Source organism: Danio aesculapii, chromosome 2 (genome assembly GCF_903798145.1).
Source record: "Danio aesculapii chromosome 2, fDanAes4.1, whole genome shotgun sequence".
NCBI classification, from domain to species: Eukaryota; Metazoa; Chordata; class Actinopteri; order Cypriniformes; family Danionidae; genus Danio; species Danio aesculapii.
Window position 1 is genome coordinate 40,262,756 of NC_079436.1, and position 13,651 is coordinate 40,276,406.

At 35.2% G+C, this 13,651-nt stretch overlaps 1 protein-coding gene across 1 annotated transcript in view; it reads left to right on the forward strand.

The window, feature by feature from the left end:
* The window catches only part of epha4b (eph receptor A4b), a 236,552-nt gene extending 223,475 nt beyond the window's left edge, over positions 1–13,077 (forward strand). Inside the window, exons 16-17 of the mRNA XM_056479332.1 lie at positions 4,276–4,413; positions 6,514–13,077. Coding sequence (XP_056335307.1) covers positions 4,276–4,413; positions 6,514–6,613 — 238 coding nt within the window. The 3' untranslated portion in view covers positions 6,614–13,077. The remainder of the gene's footprint in view (positions 1–4,275; positions 4,414–6,513) is intronic.
* Positions 13,078–13,651: the final 574 nt, after the last annotated feature.

Below are 13,651 nucleotides of genomic sequence, written 5' to 3' on the forward strand. Positions count from 1 at the left end.
ATAGTAAAAAAAAAAGCTTACTGGGGTCATATTTTGAGACAAAACAATTGTGCGCATTTACACTACCTGACAAAAGTCTTGTCGTCAATCTCAATTGTAAGAGTAACATAATATCTTGACTTCTAGTTGATCATTTGGAAAAGTGGCAGAAGGTAGATTTTTCTGATAAATCATCTGTTGAACTGCATCCCGATCATCACAAATACTGTAGAAGACCTATTGGAACCCACATGGACCCAAGATTCTCACAGAAATCAGTCAAGTTTGGTGAAGGAAAAAATCATGATTTGGCGTTACATTCAGTATGGGGGCGATCTGAGGTATCAAGACATTTGTGCTCCCCATTACATTTGGAGAGGGCAATTTCTTCAGCAGGATAGTGCTCCTCATACTTCAGCATCCACATCAAAGTTCCTAAAAACAAAGAAGGTCAAGGTGCTCCATTATTGGCCAGCCCAGTCACCAGACATGAACATTATTGAGCATGTCTGGGGTAAGATCAGAGCTTAATTTGTGCCGGAACAAGCCGGATCCGGCACCTCATTTTACCGATCTTCCTCCTCACATGCACCACCCCCTGCCTGCTCGTTACTTTCTTCCTCGACTCCCCGGCCTTCTTTCATTTGGACCATGACAACAACAAAGTCAAAAACCTTACTGTGCTAATTAAATAATTAAAAATCAAGGCACAATCATATTTTATTTTGGTCAAATAAGTGTAATTTAGAGGCCTTTGCCTTTCATATAAGCCACTTCTGATACCAAATGATCAACTAGAAGTTAACATTTGTTGCTCCTAAAACTTAGATAGGCGACAATAATTTTGTCAGGTAGTGTATATTTTAACATCGGTCAGCACAGGTTTCTAAGTTGAAACCACACAGACTTAGATTTTAGCCTGGGTCTAGGCCTAAACCTCGTCTTTGAATATGCTTAAGATTTAGACTCGAGTGTACAATAGGGATAACAACTACTGTAATTATTCAGTTAATTTTGATTTCTGAAGTATGTTAGAAAATGTATGGAAATATGTGTGATAAAGAGACACTTAAACCCTCAAGGTCAGCTGTTTAGTGCTAAAAATGGATATAATAAAACTAGCTAAGGTCTTTCCTGTGAACATAGTATGATATATAAATGATGTTATGTTAAAATTATGTTAACTCAGTGTTACTAAAGACCCGAGTATCTGAAAAGCCAGACAAAGTGATGAAAACATTAAAACACAAAGAGCAGCACCAGTTTAAACCCAAAAAGACTGTCTCTTTCAAAGTGACGTACAGATAAAACATTTACAAGCCACAAAAACAAATCCCTAACAGCTCAAATAAATCCAGGGAAAATCCAATCCAGCCTTTCTTTGTCTGCCCCATGAACTCTCAAATCTTTCATTTAATGCGAAACAACACGCCGATAAACTCCACATTGTCTAATATAACCAAACCTAGTGCCACTGATCCTCTTCCAGCAGACATCCATCTTGCGGCTTTGTAAAAAGATGTCATTGTCTAGATATCCTGAACCCCCATTGTAAAAGCTGATGCGAGACAGAGAGCCAGAGTTCACATTACAGCCGTAAAGCTGGAGAGTCCAAGACCTTGAAGAGATATACGCTTCCTCAAGCCCATCACAGTCTGATTACAGCCCAGCCTGCCAGTCATTTTATCCCTCGACAAAGAAGAGTGAGGCCGTTAAACACGTCCTGGGTCTGAGATTGAATTGACCCCTGGTTTTCACTCAAACGCTGCTGTCACTCGTCTGTCATGAACAACGGAAAGGCAAGGCGGTGGGTTTTAACTCTTAAACTTTTATCCTCTTCTGATGAAATCACTTAACAAGGTATCAACTCACGCAAGAAACTGATATATCCATCTTTTCAAGCAATTGACTACTGTGTTTCATATTATAGGTTGCAAAATTATCAGTTTGGGAACTTCCATTCAAAAGCACTAGTATTTATAGCGCTTCACTTTTTCCACATTTTTTTATGTTACAGCTTTATTCCAAAATGGATTAAATTCTTTTATTTCCTCAAAATTCTACACATAATACCCCATAATAACAATGTGAAAAAAAGTTTAAAAAACATTGTTGCAAATTTATTAAAAATAAAGAAAACCTGAAAAATCACATGTACATCAGTATTCACAGCCTTTGCCTTGAAGCTCTAAATTGAGCTCAGGTGCATTCTGTTTCCACTAATCAATCTTGAGATGTTTCAGCAGCTTAATTGGAGTTCACCTGTGGTCAATTCAGTTGATTGTACATGATTTGAAAAGACATACACTTGTCTATATAAGGTCCCAGGGTTGGCAGTGCATGTCAGAGCACAAACCAAGCATGAAGACAAAGGAATTGTCTGTAGACCTCTGAGACAGGATTGTCTCGAGGCACAAGGCCGGGGAAGGTTACAGAAAAAGTTCTGCTGCACTGAAAGTTCCAATGAGCACAGTGGCCATCATCCGTAAGTGGAAAATGTTTGTAACCACTAGGACACTTTGTATAGCTGGCCGGCCATCTAAGATGAGTGATCGGGGGAGAAGGGCCCTAGTCAGGGAGGTCATCAATAACTCGATGGTCACTCTGTCTGAGCTTCAACGTCCTTCTATGCAGAGAGGTTAACCTTACAGAAAGAAGGTCCCCGCCTGGAATTTGCCAAAAGGCATCTGAAGGACTCTCAGACCATAAGAAACAAAATTCTCTGGTCTGATGAGACTAAAATTGAACTCTTTGGAGTAAATGCCAGGCGTTATGTTTGAAGAAAACTAGGCACCGCTCATCACCAGGCTAATATCATCCCTACAGTGAAGCATGGTGGTGGCAGCATTATGCTGTAGGGATGTTTTTCAGCAGCAGGAACTGGAGGAATAGTCAGGATAGAGAGAAAGATGAATGCAGCAATTTACAGAGACATCCTGAATGAAAACCTGTGCTCCGAGTGCTCTTGACCTCAGACTGGGGAAGCGGTTCATCTTCCAGCAGGACAATGACCCAAAGCACACCGCCAAAATATCAATGGAGTGGCTTCACAGCAACTCAGTGAATGTCTTTGAGTAGCCCAGCCAGAGCCCAGACCTAAATCCTATTGAACATCTCTGGAGAGATCTGAAAATGGCTGCACATCGCCGCTTCCCATCCAACCTGATAGAGCTTGAGAGGTACTGCAAAGAGGAATAGGCAAACATTCCCAAAGACTGGTGTGATAAGCTTGTGGCATCATATTCAAAAAGACTTGAGGCTGTAACTGCTGCCAAAGGTGCATCAACAAAGTATTGAGCAAAGGCTGTGAATACTTCTGTACATGTGATTTTTCAGGTTTTTTATTTATAATAAATTTTTCAACAATTAAAAAAAAAAACTTTTTTCACATTGTCATTATGGGGTATTGTGTGTAGAATTTTGAGGAATTAAATGAATTTAATTTATTTTGGAATAAAGCTGTAACATAAAAAAAAAAAAGTGGAAAAAGTAAAGCGCTATAAATACTTTCCGGATGCACTGTACATTTGTATTTATTCCTTTAGCAGATGCTTTTATCCAAAGCTACTTACAAATGAGGATAAAAGAAGCATCACAACAAATCTAAGTTAGTTTGGCAGGTTTTTTTTCTTAGAGATCTTGTAACATATGTGCATATGGAAAGGAAAGAGTTTATTTCATACAGGTGTGTGACGATGAGGTACATTTGGTGTTTTGCTTTATTTTTATCCACCAAGAAAAGAACGTTATGCTTGGTATTTTAACAAAACTTTAATGTCACAAGCATAGAAAACTCTTTTCAGTTCACTGCATTTTATTTTACCTGATTATTTTCTTTTTGTATTCCCTACAGTAATATTCAACAAATAAATCCATAATAATGCTGCAGAAAAACTTTTCTCATTTTTAGGGTTATTCATGGTCCACTGACAGTAATTTGTTAATTCTAATAAGTTGGCTTTTGGTATTCGATGGATGTATTGAGAGAATAAATCCACCTGATTGTACGGTTTTTGAAATGCATACTGAGTGTTTAATTGATGTTAGCTCCTATAATTTGTGCAAAGCATCATGGCATTTAGAAACAGTTTGATACTTTTTTTGCTTTAGAAAAATGAATCATTAAACTATTATAAAATAGCGATTATATTCCATTTCTGTTAACTGCAGGCATAAATCTGAAATCTGAACTACTCCAAAGACGATTTATAATGCAAGAGCAGTTTTCCAGCTCTGTTCTCGATAGCTTAGCTATGGACCGAGCCTGAGTTGACACAAATTCGATTTCCTTCACAGGGAAGACCCCACCACCCCAGAGTTCAGTGTGAGTACGGTGGATGAATGGCTGGATGCCATCAATATGGGCCAGTACAAGGACAACTTTGCCAATGCGGGTTATGTTTCCCTAGATTCCATTCTGTACATCAGCATGTGGTAAGTTTGAGTGCTAACACAAGCACACTACTTTATCCTGAGTGTATATGCGTCTTGTATGATCCATATTTTAAGTTTCATTTAATTCACATACAGTTGAAGTCACAATTATTAAAATATCTGGTAAAATATTATTTACTGTCATCATGGCCAAGATAAAATAAATCAGTTGTTAGAAATGAGTTATTAAAACTGTTATGTTTGGAAAGGTGTTAAACATATATTCTTTCCGTTAAACAGAAATTGTGGACGAATATATACAATAATTAAAGGGGGGTTATAACTTTGACTTCAACTGTATTTACAGAACACACTAACTCAAATTTGAAATCTTAATACCTGATACCACCATTTTAAAAACCATCAAACTTGACCATTTGGTCAGCAAATATTAATAATGGTGCCATATTTAATCATTTTACTTTCAAAGTTATTTGGATGTAGATATTGGATTTTGCAAAGCAGACACAACACTTGCATTTGATATGCCTTTTGATTAAATCATTTAGTAGACAGCCTATTCTTTTCATTGCCTTTTTTTATTATGGATGATATTTGAAACTTTAAACACTTCTCGTCTAATGATCTCTTTGAATCACTCATAATTTTCATTTTCCAATTTTCATCAAACCGCTTCGCATAAATAAGTGTGGACATAAATGTTGATGACATTCCTTCCATGTTAATTAGAATTCATTGTCTTAGCTCGCTTGCTTTGAGCTATCCTGTTCTTTGTGATAAAAATACAAATAAATGTATTTGTATGGGATCAGGGTGGGGCCAAGTCGGAGCACTCTGATCCCCCAGGCTCTGCAATGGTTGGGGAAATTCCAAATTGAACCAAAACAAATGATTACAATTGGCTTAAGATTGGCAATGGAAATTTGGGAAATACAACCAGCAGAACCTGGGAATAAAAAATGTATTTGTATTTATGATCATACTCCTTTTAACAGTACTTCAAATGGGTTCTGATTCTGTCACTCCATTGTGTATTTTGAAGTATTTTTGCACATGGAAACAGTGACTAGCATATATAAGTAGATCCCTCACAAATCTATCCTTTAAATTCATATTTTTAATAGGAAATGATACAATATTATATTTGTGCATATACATTAAATTGGTCATTACTGAAGCCATATCTGGAGCTTATCTAATAAAATAACTTATGATAATGGTCCAAAAACACTCAAATTTATATGTTATGGAAAAATATCAAATACAAATTTAAAAAAGAGATTTTTTTTTTTTTAAATTTAGTTGAAATTTTGTAGGTTGTAAATTTTTTTTGCAATATTTTGCTTGAATTTAATTGTATTATCTTTCAATTTGTTTGGTGACTAAAATGTTATTTTAATAAATCTGTTTTGTTCAAATGCAACCCTTTCTGGAAAATGTGTTGGTGTGAATAATGACCGATTTAAATGCATTTGCTTAAACTCTGACATAGGGAACGTTATTATCACATGACTAATCAGCTGTCTCCATAATGCTTTCTTTGTTTACTGTTGTTTACTAGGTTACCAATACTACAGTCGGCCACTCTAACAACTTATTTTTTACTATTTCAAACTTTGAAAAGATTTGCTTCACGTTAGGATGGAAAACCGGCTACTTTTCAGTTAAAGCTTATTAGTTTGTTGCTTATTAGAGACTTAAGCCACGGTCACACTGCACGTTTCACCCCATAGACTTCCATTCATATCCATGCAAATGCGACAGACTGGAAACTCAATCGTGTACGAAAAATTTCGCATGTCGAAATCACATCATGCGATTGCGTGAGACCAATAGAAGGTCAAAACATGACTTCTATGTACAGAAATGTAAATAATGGAGCAATCACTCAGTTTTTTAACGTCTAATCATCTTTTTTTTAATCCGGCCCCATTTCGCAGTGCTGTACATCAGAATTTTGCATGCTCAAACTCTAGTGTGACCGCAGCTTTTTTAGTTGATTGCTTAAAAACACGATAAAAGGCTCATGGCACAACATATTGCTCCTTGATTGTTGCTTCCGTAAATGCACGCCAAATCAATCTGCAATCTATTATTACATGATTTCTTAAAACACCTTTCCTGTCTCTCCTTCTACAGCGAGTTGAGCAAGATGGACGTGACTCTGGTGGGCCACCAAAAGAAGATTCTCTCCGCCGTCCAGAGTTTGCACGCACAGGGGACACACGTGCAGGTATAACAAGCCTGAGAGCAAACAGACTGAGAGTTAACAACTGCTCCCACCACGGTCCCTATCAGCAGCTTCACCGCACACCTCAAACCCTGGATGTTTCCGCATACGACCCTTTTCTCAGCTTCTGTCCATGCACATCCGAGCTTCCTAGGAGAGGAAAACACTGAGAAAATCAGAAAAGAAGGAACAGTAATTCACTGTTGGCATTTCATTCATGCATATCAGAGGTCGGACTGTTATTCATAGAAAAAGAAGACTCGTTTCGTTTTCTCACGTCCATGTTTGGGATATCAGTCTGTCCTTCTACATCCACTATAAGTCACAGTTAAATGACAGAGGATGTTTATAGTATATTTATTTTGTCATAAATGTTTGAGCGCCAAATGGATTCACCTCACAGAATCTGATGTTTTGGTGAAAGGGTGACAGACGTTTGCGTTTCACCAGCAAAGATGGCCGAGGACATACTGTAAATGGCCGCTGTTCACTTATTGCGGTGTTGCTAATGCAAACAGGCACTGAAACAGCAGAAGTGTGTAAGTAATGTTTGATTTCTTGAACACACTTCCAGATACGTCTTAAGGCAAGACACTGCAGGCAAATACATGTTGTTGTTTTTTTTTATCTAATGTAAAGAAATCCTCCAGAATCTCACATTATTAATTTGTTTCTGTAGATTTAGAGTAAAATACATGGTTTGTTTTGTTTTCTTTCAATGCCATTTTGTGAAAATTAGCACTGTGTTATGAAGCTCCACCTCAGCAGCTCTTACAAACACCAAAGTTGAAAGTTTTCGGAATATGTTCAAACATATGGGATATGTTCAAACATAGTTTTGCCTGATTATAAACATTTTATTATGCAAAAAAAAAAAAAAAAAAACTATGGCTATCCATGGTAGTTCCCAAATGAGGGAGTAAAAATGAGACTCCTTAAAATCCCCTGCATAAAAAAAAATTAATTTAAAATGTAGGTCTCACTTTGTATAAGTGGCCTTAACTACTATGTACTTCCATCAAAAATAAATACAATGTTCTTTTTGTCTTCATAATGTATTGGAGTATACTTCTGGTGCTCTTGAGGTGCTATAATGGGAGCTTGGTATGTTTGGTAATATGGGTAGATTTAAGGGTTGGATAAGGTGTAAGGGATGGTCAACAGTTTAATTAAAGATGTATTTATCGAAATTAATTAGACATATAATTGCATGCAGGTTGTTAATCAGTCATAAGTACACTGTAAGAACATGTATTTACACAATAAGTACATTGTAACAAATGATTAATTAGTTTAAGGCCTCTTAATATAAAGTGGAACCAAAATTCACTCTCATGTGTCAAAAAATCTACCTGTAAAAATATCATGTTTAAATCTTTCTGAATAGAAGTACATGAATTAAAAGTACATTGAATTAAATAATATCTCATTTGCATATTTAAAGAGACAGTTTACCCAAAAATAAACACAAAGGATGAAATATTAAAGAATGTTTGGACATATTGCCATTGACATAGTTTTGTTCCTACTAATGGCTGATTTATTTCCAAACTAATTTCAGAAGATCTTATTTAATGTTTAACAACAGAACACAAAAGAAATTCATAAGTTTAGAACCACTTCAGTATAAGTAAATTGTGAAAAAAAAATTCTTTCATTTTTGGGTGAACTATATCTGTAAATATAACAATTATGAAAACAATTCTTAAAATGATCAATCGCCAGTTCGGTCTTAACTATTAGTTAACTATTTTTATGTAGTTAAAAATGACCAGTCTGTCGGATGTAGAAGAGCCAGAGTCAGAGATTCTGAAGGATATCTCAATATCTCAAGCATACAAATGTCAGACAGCCACTAGAGCTGACCCCAGACCTGTGAAATGATCCACGAAGAAATAGAACACAAAGTACAATCAGTTTCTTATTCAAGGCTGTGTGTACTCTGTCATCTTATAAAAAGCTGGTTATAATGGTTAAAAGCTGGTACAATCTATGATAATAATAATAATTAATAATTCCATACATAGCGCTTTTCTGAACACTCAAAGCGCTTTACATATTGGGGGGAGTCTCCTCATCCACCACCAGTGTGCAGCATCCACCATATTGTGCCAGACAGCACACCACACACCAGCTGATTGGTGGAGAGGAGACAGAGTGATGAAGCCAATTGTGATATGAGGATAGTTAGGAGGTCATGATGGAAAAAGGCCAGTGGTAAATTTTGGTTAGGAGGCCAGGGTTATACTCCTACTCTTTTTCAAAGGACGTCCTGGGATTTTTAAGGACCACGAATTAACATCTCATCCGAAAGACTACACTCACTGAGCAGTATACTGCCCTTCACTATACTGGGGCATTAGGACCCACACAGACCACAGGTTGTGTGCCCCCTGCTGGCCTCACTAACTGGCAACTTACATACAAAGGAATTACCTTTAAGAGATTTAACACAAAAAAGGCAAATAACTCAGGAAACAGTTGTTTTCAATTCTTCAAGAGTCCAGGTCCACTCAAGAGGTCTCCATGGCTGGGTAGATCCTGAGGAAACAAATAATTTGGCATACAGAATAAAGCAATGACACACATATTATTCGAGTTTTATCTCACGTGGTATGACACTAAGGTCATCATATAATCTAGACTCTTAAACATTCAACTTTATTAATAATCATAAAGACATATGAAAGGATGTGTTACTCCATACTCCCATCACAAAATTCACTTCCTTCACTATTCACCTTCAGTGTCTTGCCTTAAATCAAAACAGAAACATCTCCATCCGTTCACCGCAATGTAAACCACTTTAAAAGCTCATTATGACGTTCATGTGCACCGCTTTCGTCGACGCTCGTAGTGCGTGATGACATACTATTGTACTATAGTGTATAAAATGTACAGTGTTGATTAAAAAAAAAAAAGACGACAAAAGCGCAAAAACAGGAGAAAAGCTAGAATGTTTGTAATGATGTACTTTTCTTTAGTATGAAGAGGAGGTCGGACGCGGGCGTGTGGTGGCGATTTCACCATAATAACTCATCTCTGGAATGTAGCATGGATACTAAGCTTCGTCTATGATTGACAGGTGACAGTGACTGCAGTTTTTTCACTCAAGTGGTGCCCTTAGCTGCTTGACTTTAGATGCCTTATTAACTGTGCAGTTCTCTCTCTTTTTTCTCGTCCTCCCCTTTAGAAACGATATCATGAAGTATAATGTATATAGTATTTATCATTGCGTCACTGAGAAGCTGGAGCTCCATATTAAAGCAAGGCTCGACATGTTTACCGTTGTTTTAGTCTGCCGTTTGTGGAGACGCGTTCGATTCGCGTGTTTTTTCGGAACGGGTTTTCACGAATTTATTGGCTGAACTCAATTAATTCCGTATGCTAACATTACTCAGATTAATTTGCTGCACTGTATATTTTTGTACTAGTGAGGTTGTTCTGTAAAGTAGAAGTACCTGTTTAATTTAAATATATATGAGGCATAAATACAGGAATGGATGATCGTACTTCAAAATCTGAATTCCCCTGATGTCATTTTAAAGTTTTGTTTTATGTCATGATTTGTTTCAAGGATCGAACAATGACAAATCACAAGACTGATCTGGAATCTGTTTCGTTTTACACATTTGCTGCACTGGTTTTGTGGGAAATTCTGCTATCATTGTTGCTTTAAGATTTTGAATATGCTGGTAATGTGTGGGAGTCCATTTTTGCATAGGGAAAAGGTAATTGCGACTTTTTATCTCTGAGAAAATGTCAGAATTTTAGGACAGATGAATTATGAAGGAAAAAGGAATTAAAATCTCGTAAATCTGAGAATTTATGATTTTTGCCAAAACTAAATTTATTTCTTGTAAGTAATCTTTTTTTCAGAGAATAAAAATATATCAAAATTAGAATTTCGAGTTATGAGTTCAGAATTGAGAGACTAAAAAAAAAAAGAATTTTGAAATCTCATGATTAATTTACAAATCTCATTTAATTTCTCATATTTCTAAGATTTATCTGGAAATGCAAACCCTTTTTTCTTAGAACATGAAATTTGTAAGCTTATAACTCAAATTTGTGATGTAAAATTTTCTGAGGTATTACCACACAGGTCTTCTCTTACAATTTGAGGGGAAAAAAAGTCAGAATTGTGAGATATAAGCCCCTTTCACACAATGAAAATTTCCGGAACAGCTTTACTGGTAGGTTTCACACAGGCAAAGAAGTGTGGCAACAATGTGTGAATATAACTGACCACTAATGGTAAAAATAAATTAATTCTATATTTTTATAATCATACTTGATTAAAAAAAACTGTCTGCAGAAACGCAAGCTGTGCTAAATTCTGGTATAAACATAAAATAAGCTGAATTCTGAGTTTATATCTCACATTTGCGAGTGTTTTGAGAGTTTTTTTTTCTGGATATTTGCACTTGATAAAAGCAAGATTTACAGTAAACTCTGTAAGTTTAAAGTTTTGAGAAAAAGAAGTCACAATTGTGAGATTTTAAGTTTATATCTTCATAAGTCTATGTCTTTCTGTGAAGACCAGTCTGAATATTCAGAGATAAAAAGATGCACATTTACAGTATATCATAATTCCATGTCTGCAGATTCCATTTAATCGAGGCCTTGAGACGAAGAACCATATAAGTCCATGTTTTCAAATTTTGAGTAATAAGATTTTTTTTATTTGGATTGTGAACATTATATTATTATTTTTTTATTTACTTGAAGATAGACAACAAAAGCTTCCCAATTCTAAGGAGATAACATTTTTCAGCGTCAGTATTAAAAACCAAAAGTTATTGAGATTTTTATATTTCTCAAATGTGGAAGAACGGTATATATCCAGTTAGTGTGGAATAATCAAAACCCCAATTTATCATATCACTTTAAACCACTAAAGATTTGATTTCTTAGTTTTAATACAATAACAGAAACTTCAGGTTAAAATTAAACATTTCCTTTAAGTTTATTATTAATTAATATTATTGTTATTTAAAAACAAAAAATGTACAATGACAGACAATGTACAATAAATACACCGTCTTACAGTACAGGCAATAACAATCACTTATTAACAATAAATAAATAAATACATACAACAATGAATACATGAAATGCAGACATACATCATAGCTAAATATTGTCGTTTATTTAGAAATATAAACAGGTGCGCCTCAGCACGTTCGGAGAGAGAGATCCCATCACATATACGGTTCTTCCACAAATTTTTCACAGGTTTTTGTTCTATTTGATTCAAATATGGTTTCCCAGCATCACTCAAAGCCTTCCTTACTCTGTCCTTCCATTTGTTCATGTCGGCTCTCATTTTTTTTTTTTGCAGAGAATTTGCCTTTTAATGTCTGAACTGGACATGACAGCAAGCAGCAACTCTATTCTTCTTTGACATAAACGTTTTTTCCACGTCAAGCTATTTTAATGTTTAAAATGCAGACGCTTGGTCACTAGAAAATATCCCCAAACTGTTTCTGTATACAGTTCAAACGTACACCTAATCTCACATGGTTATCTCATTTTTTTTATTGGACTTATACGGTTGTTCGTCTCACGCACTCAACTAAGCATACACAACCACAGCTCCTTCAGTCAGATTCCAAGAAAAATCCATCATCATCTGTCATTCGATTATAACTGGATAACTTGCAGAAACGGTTATGAAGGTTTTGAATCTGGTCTCGTATACCATGCTTAAAATGGTGCCATTTCCTAATTACACACTGGTGAAAACCCTTTAAAAAATGTCAATCACACCAATAAATGCAAGGTTTGCTACTAACTATTGCACTTTTTTTAAGTTTCCCCATGAATATTCAACAGCCGAAATAAAAACACTTCCTTAAACCAGTGCTTTATACATTTAGATGAATACATTTGTATACCCTGTCTACCCTGAGATTTGGCAATGAACTGTATACACTTAACCCAAGATTTCAATGTGTAAAATACTTGCAGGAATCCAGCAACTCATCCATTTGTATGCTCATCTTTGAATCCAAAATGTTATCTATTCCAATCTAGGGAAGTATTACGCTGACAAAACAGTGATAATGGCACTATTAATACCCGTTAATAAATCATAAGCTTCCATTTTTACTACTGTAACAAACTTTAACAGAATTACAAAACAGCTAAGAAATCTACAAATCTGCTCACCGAATGACTCAAAGCAGGTGGTTGTGTGACTAAACAGTGTTAGTGGCAGGATATGTGGATCGTTGTTAATATGATAGAAGATGATAGATGAATCTTGCTTATGAATTGTCTATGGAGTTGTTGTCTTTTTGTTCTGGCCCGGCTCTGTACATGTGAATGATCTCTGTTCTTTTGTAAGCTTTGTGCCCATTTCTCCACACTGCAGGTTTCTATGAGCTCGCCAAAAAAACAAGGGTGTACGCATTGAGGTTCTTCATGTCGCTGTAATAAATGCTAATATTTTTAATTTCTCACCTGAAGCTGTGGCATGTCTTTTCCTTCTTCTTCTAATGCTTATTATTATAGTTTGGGATAATTATCACAAATATGGGAATTATTGGCCCAACAATTTTTATTTGAATGAACATTTTTTAGTCTTATGCCTTACCCAGAATATTAAAATACATTTAGATCATTTACTTTAATCAGTACAATGGAATGTGAAGAGACTTTCAACCAGCACAACAAAAAAAATCACTTACTGCACCTTTAACATTGCTAGCACCATGCAACTACACTACATACATCCGAATGTTTTAATGTTTTACTATATATATATATATATATATATATATATATATATATATATATATATATATATATACATAAATATATACATATATATATATATATATATATATATACATAAATATATACATGTTTGTATTTATATGTATACAGAGACTAAATATTCACAGTACAAATACAGTTGAAGTCAGAATTATTAGTCCCCTTGAATTTTTAGCCCCCCTGTTTATGTTTTTTCCCCAATTTCTGTTTAACGGAGAGAAGAGTTTTAAATATTATAAAAATAATAATAATAATAATATTTTA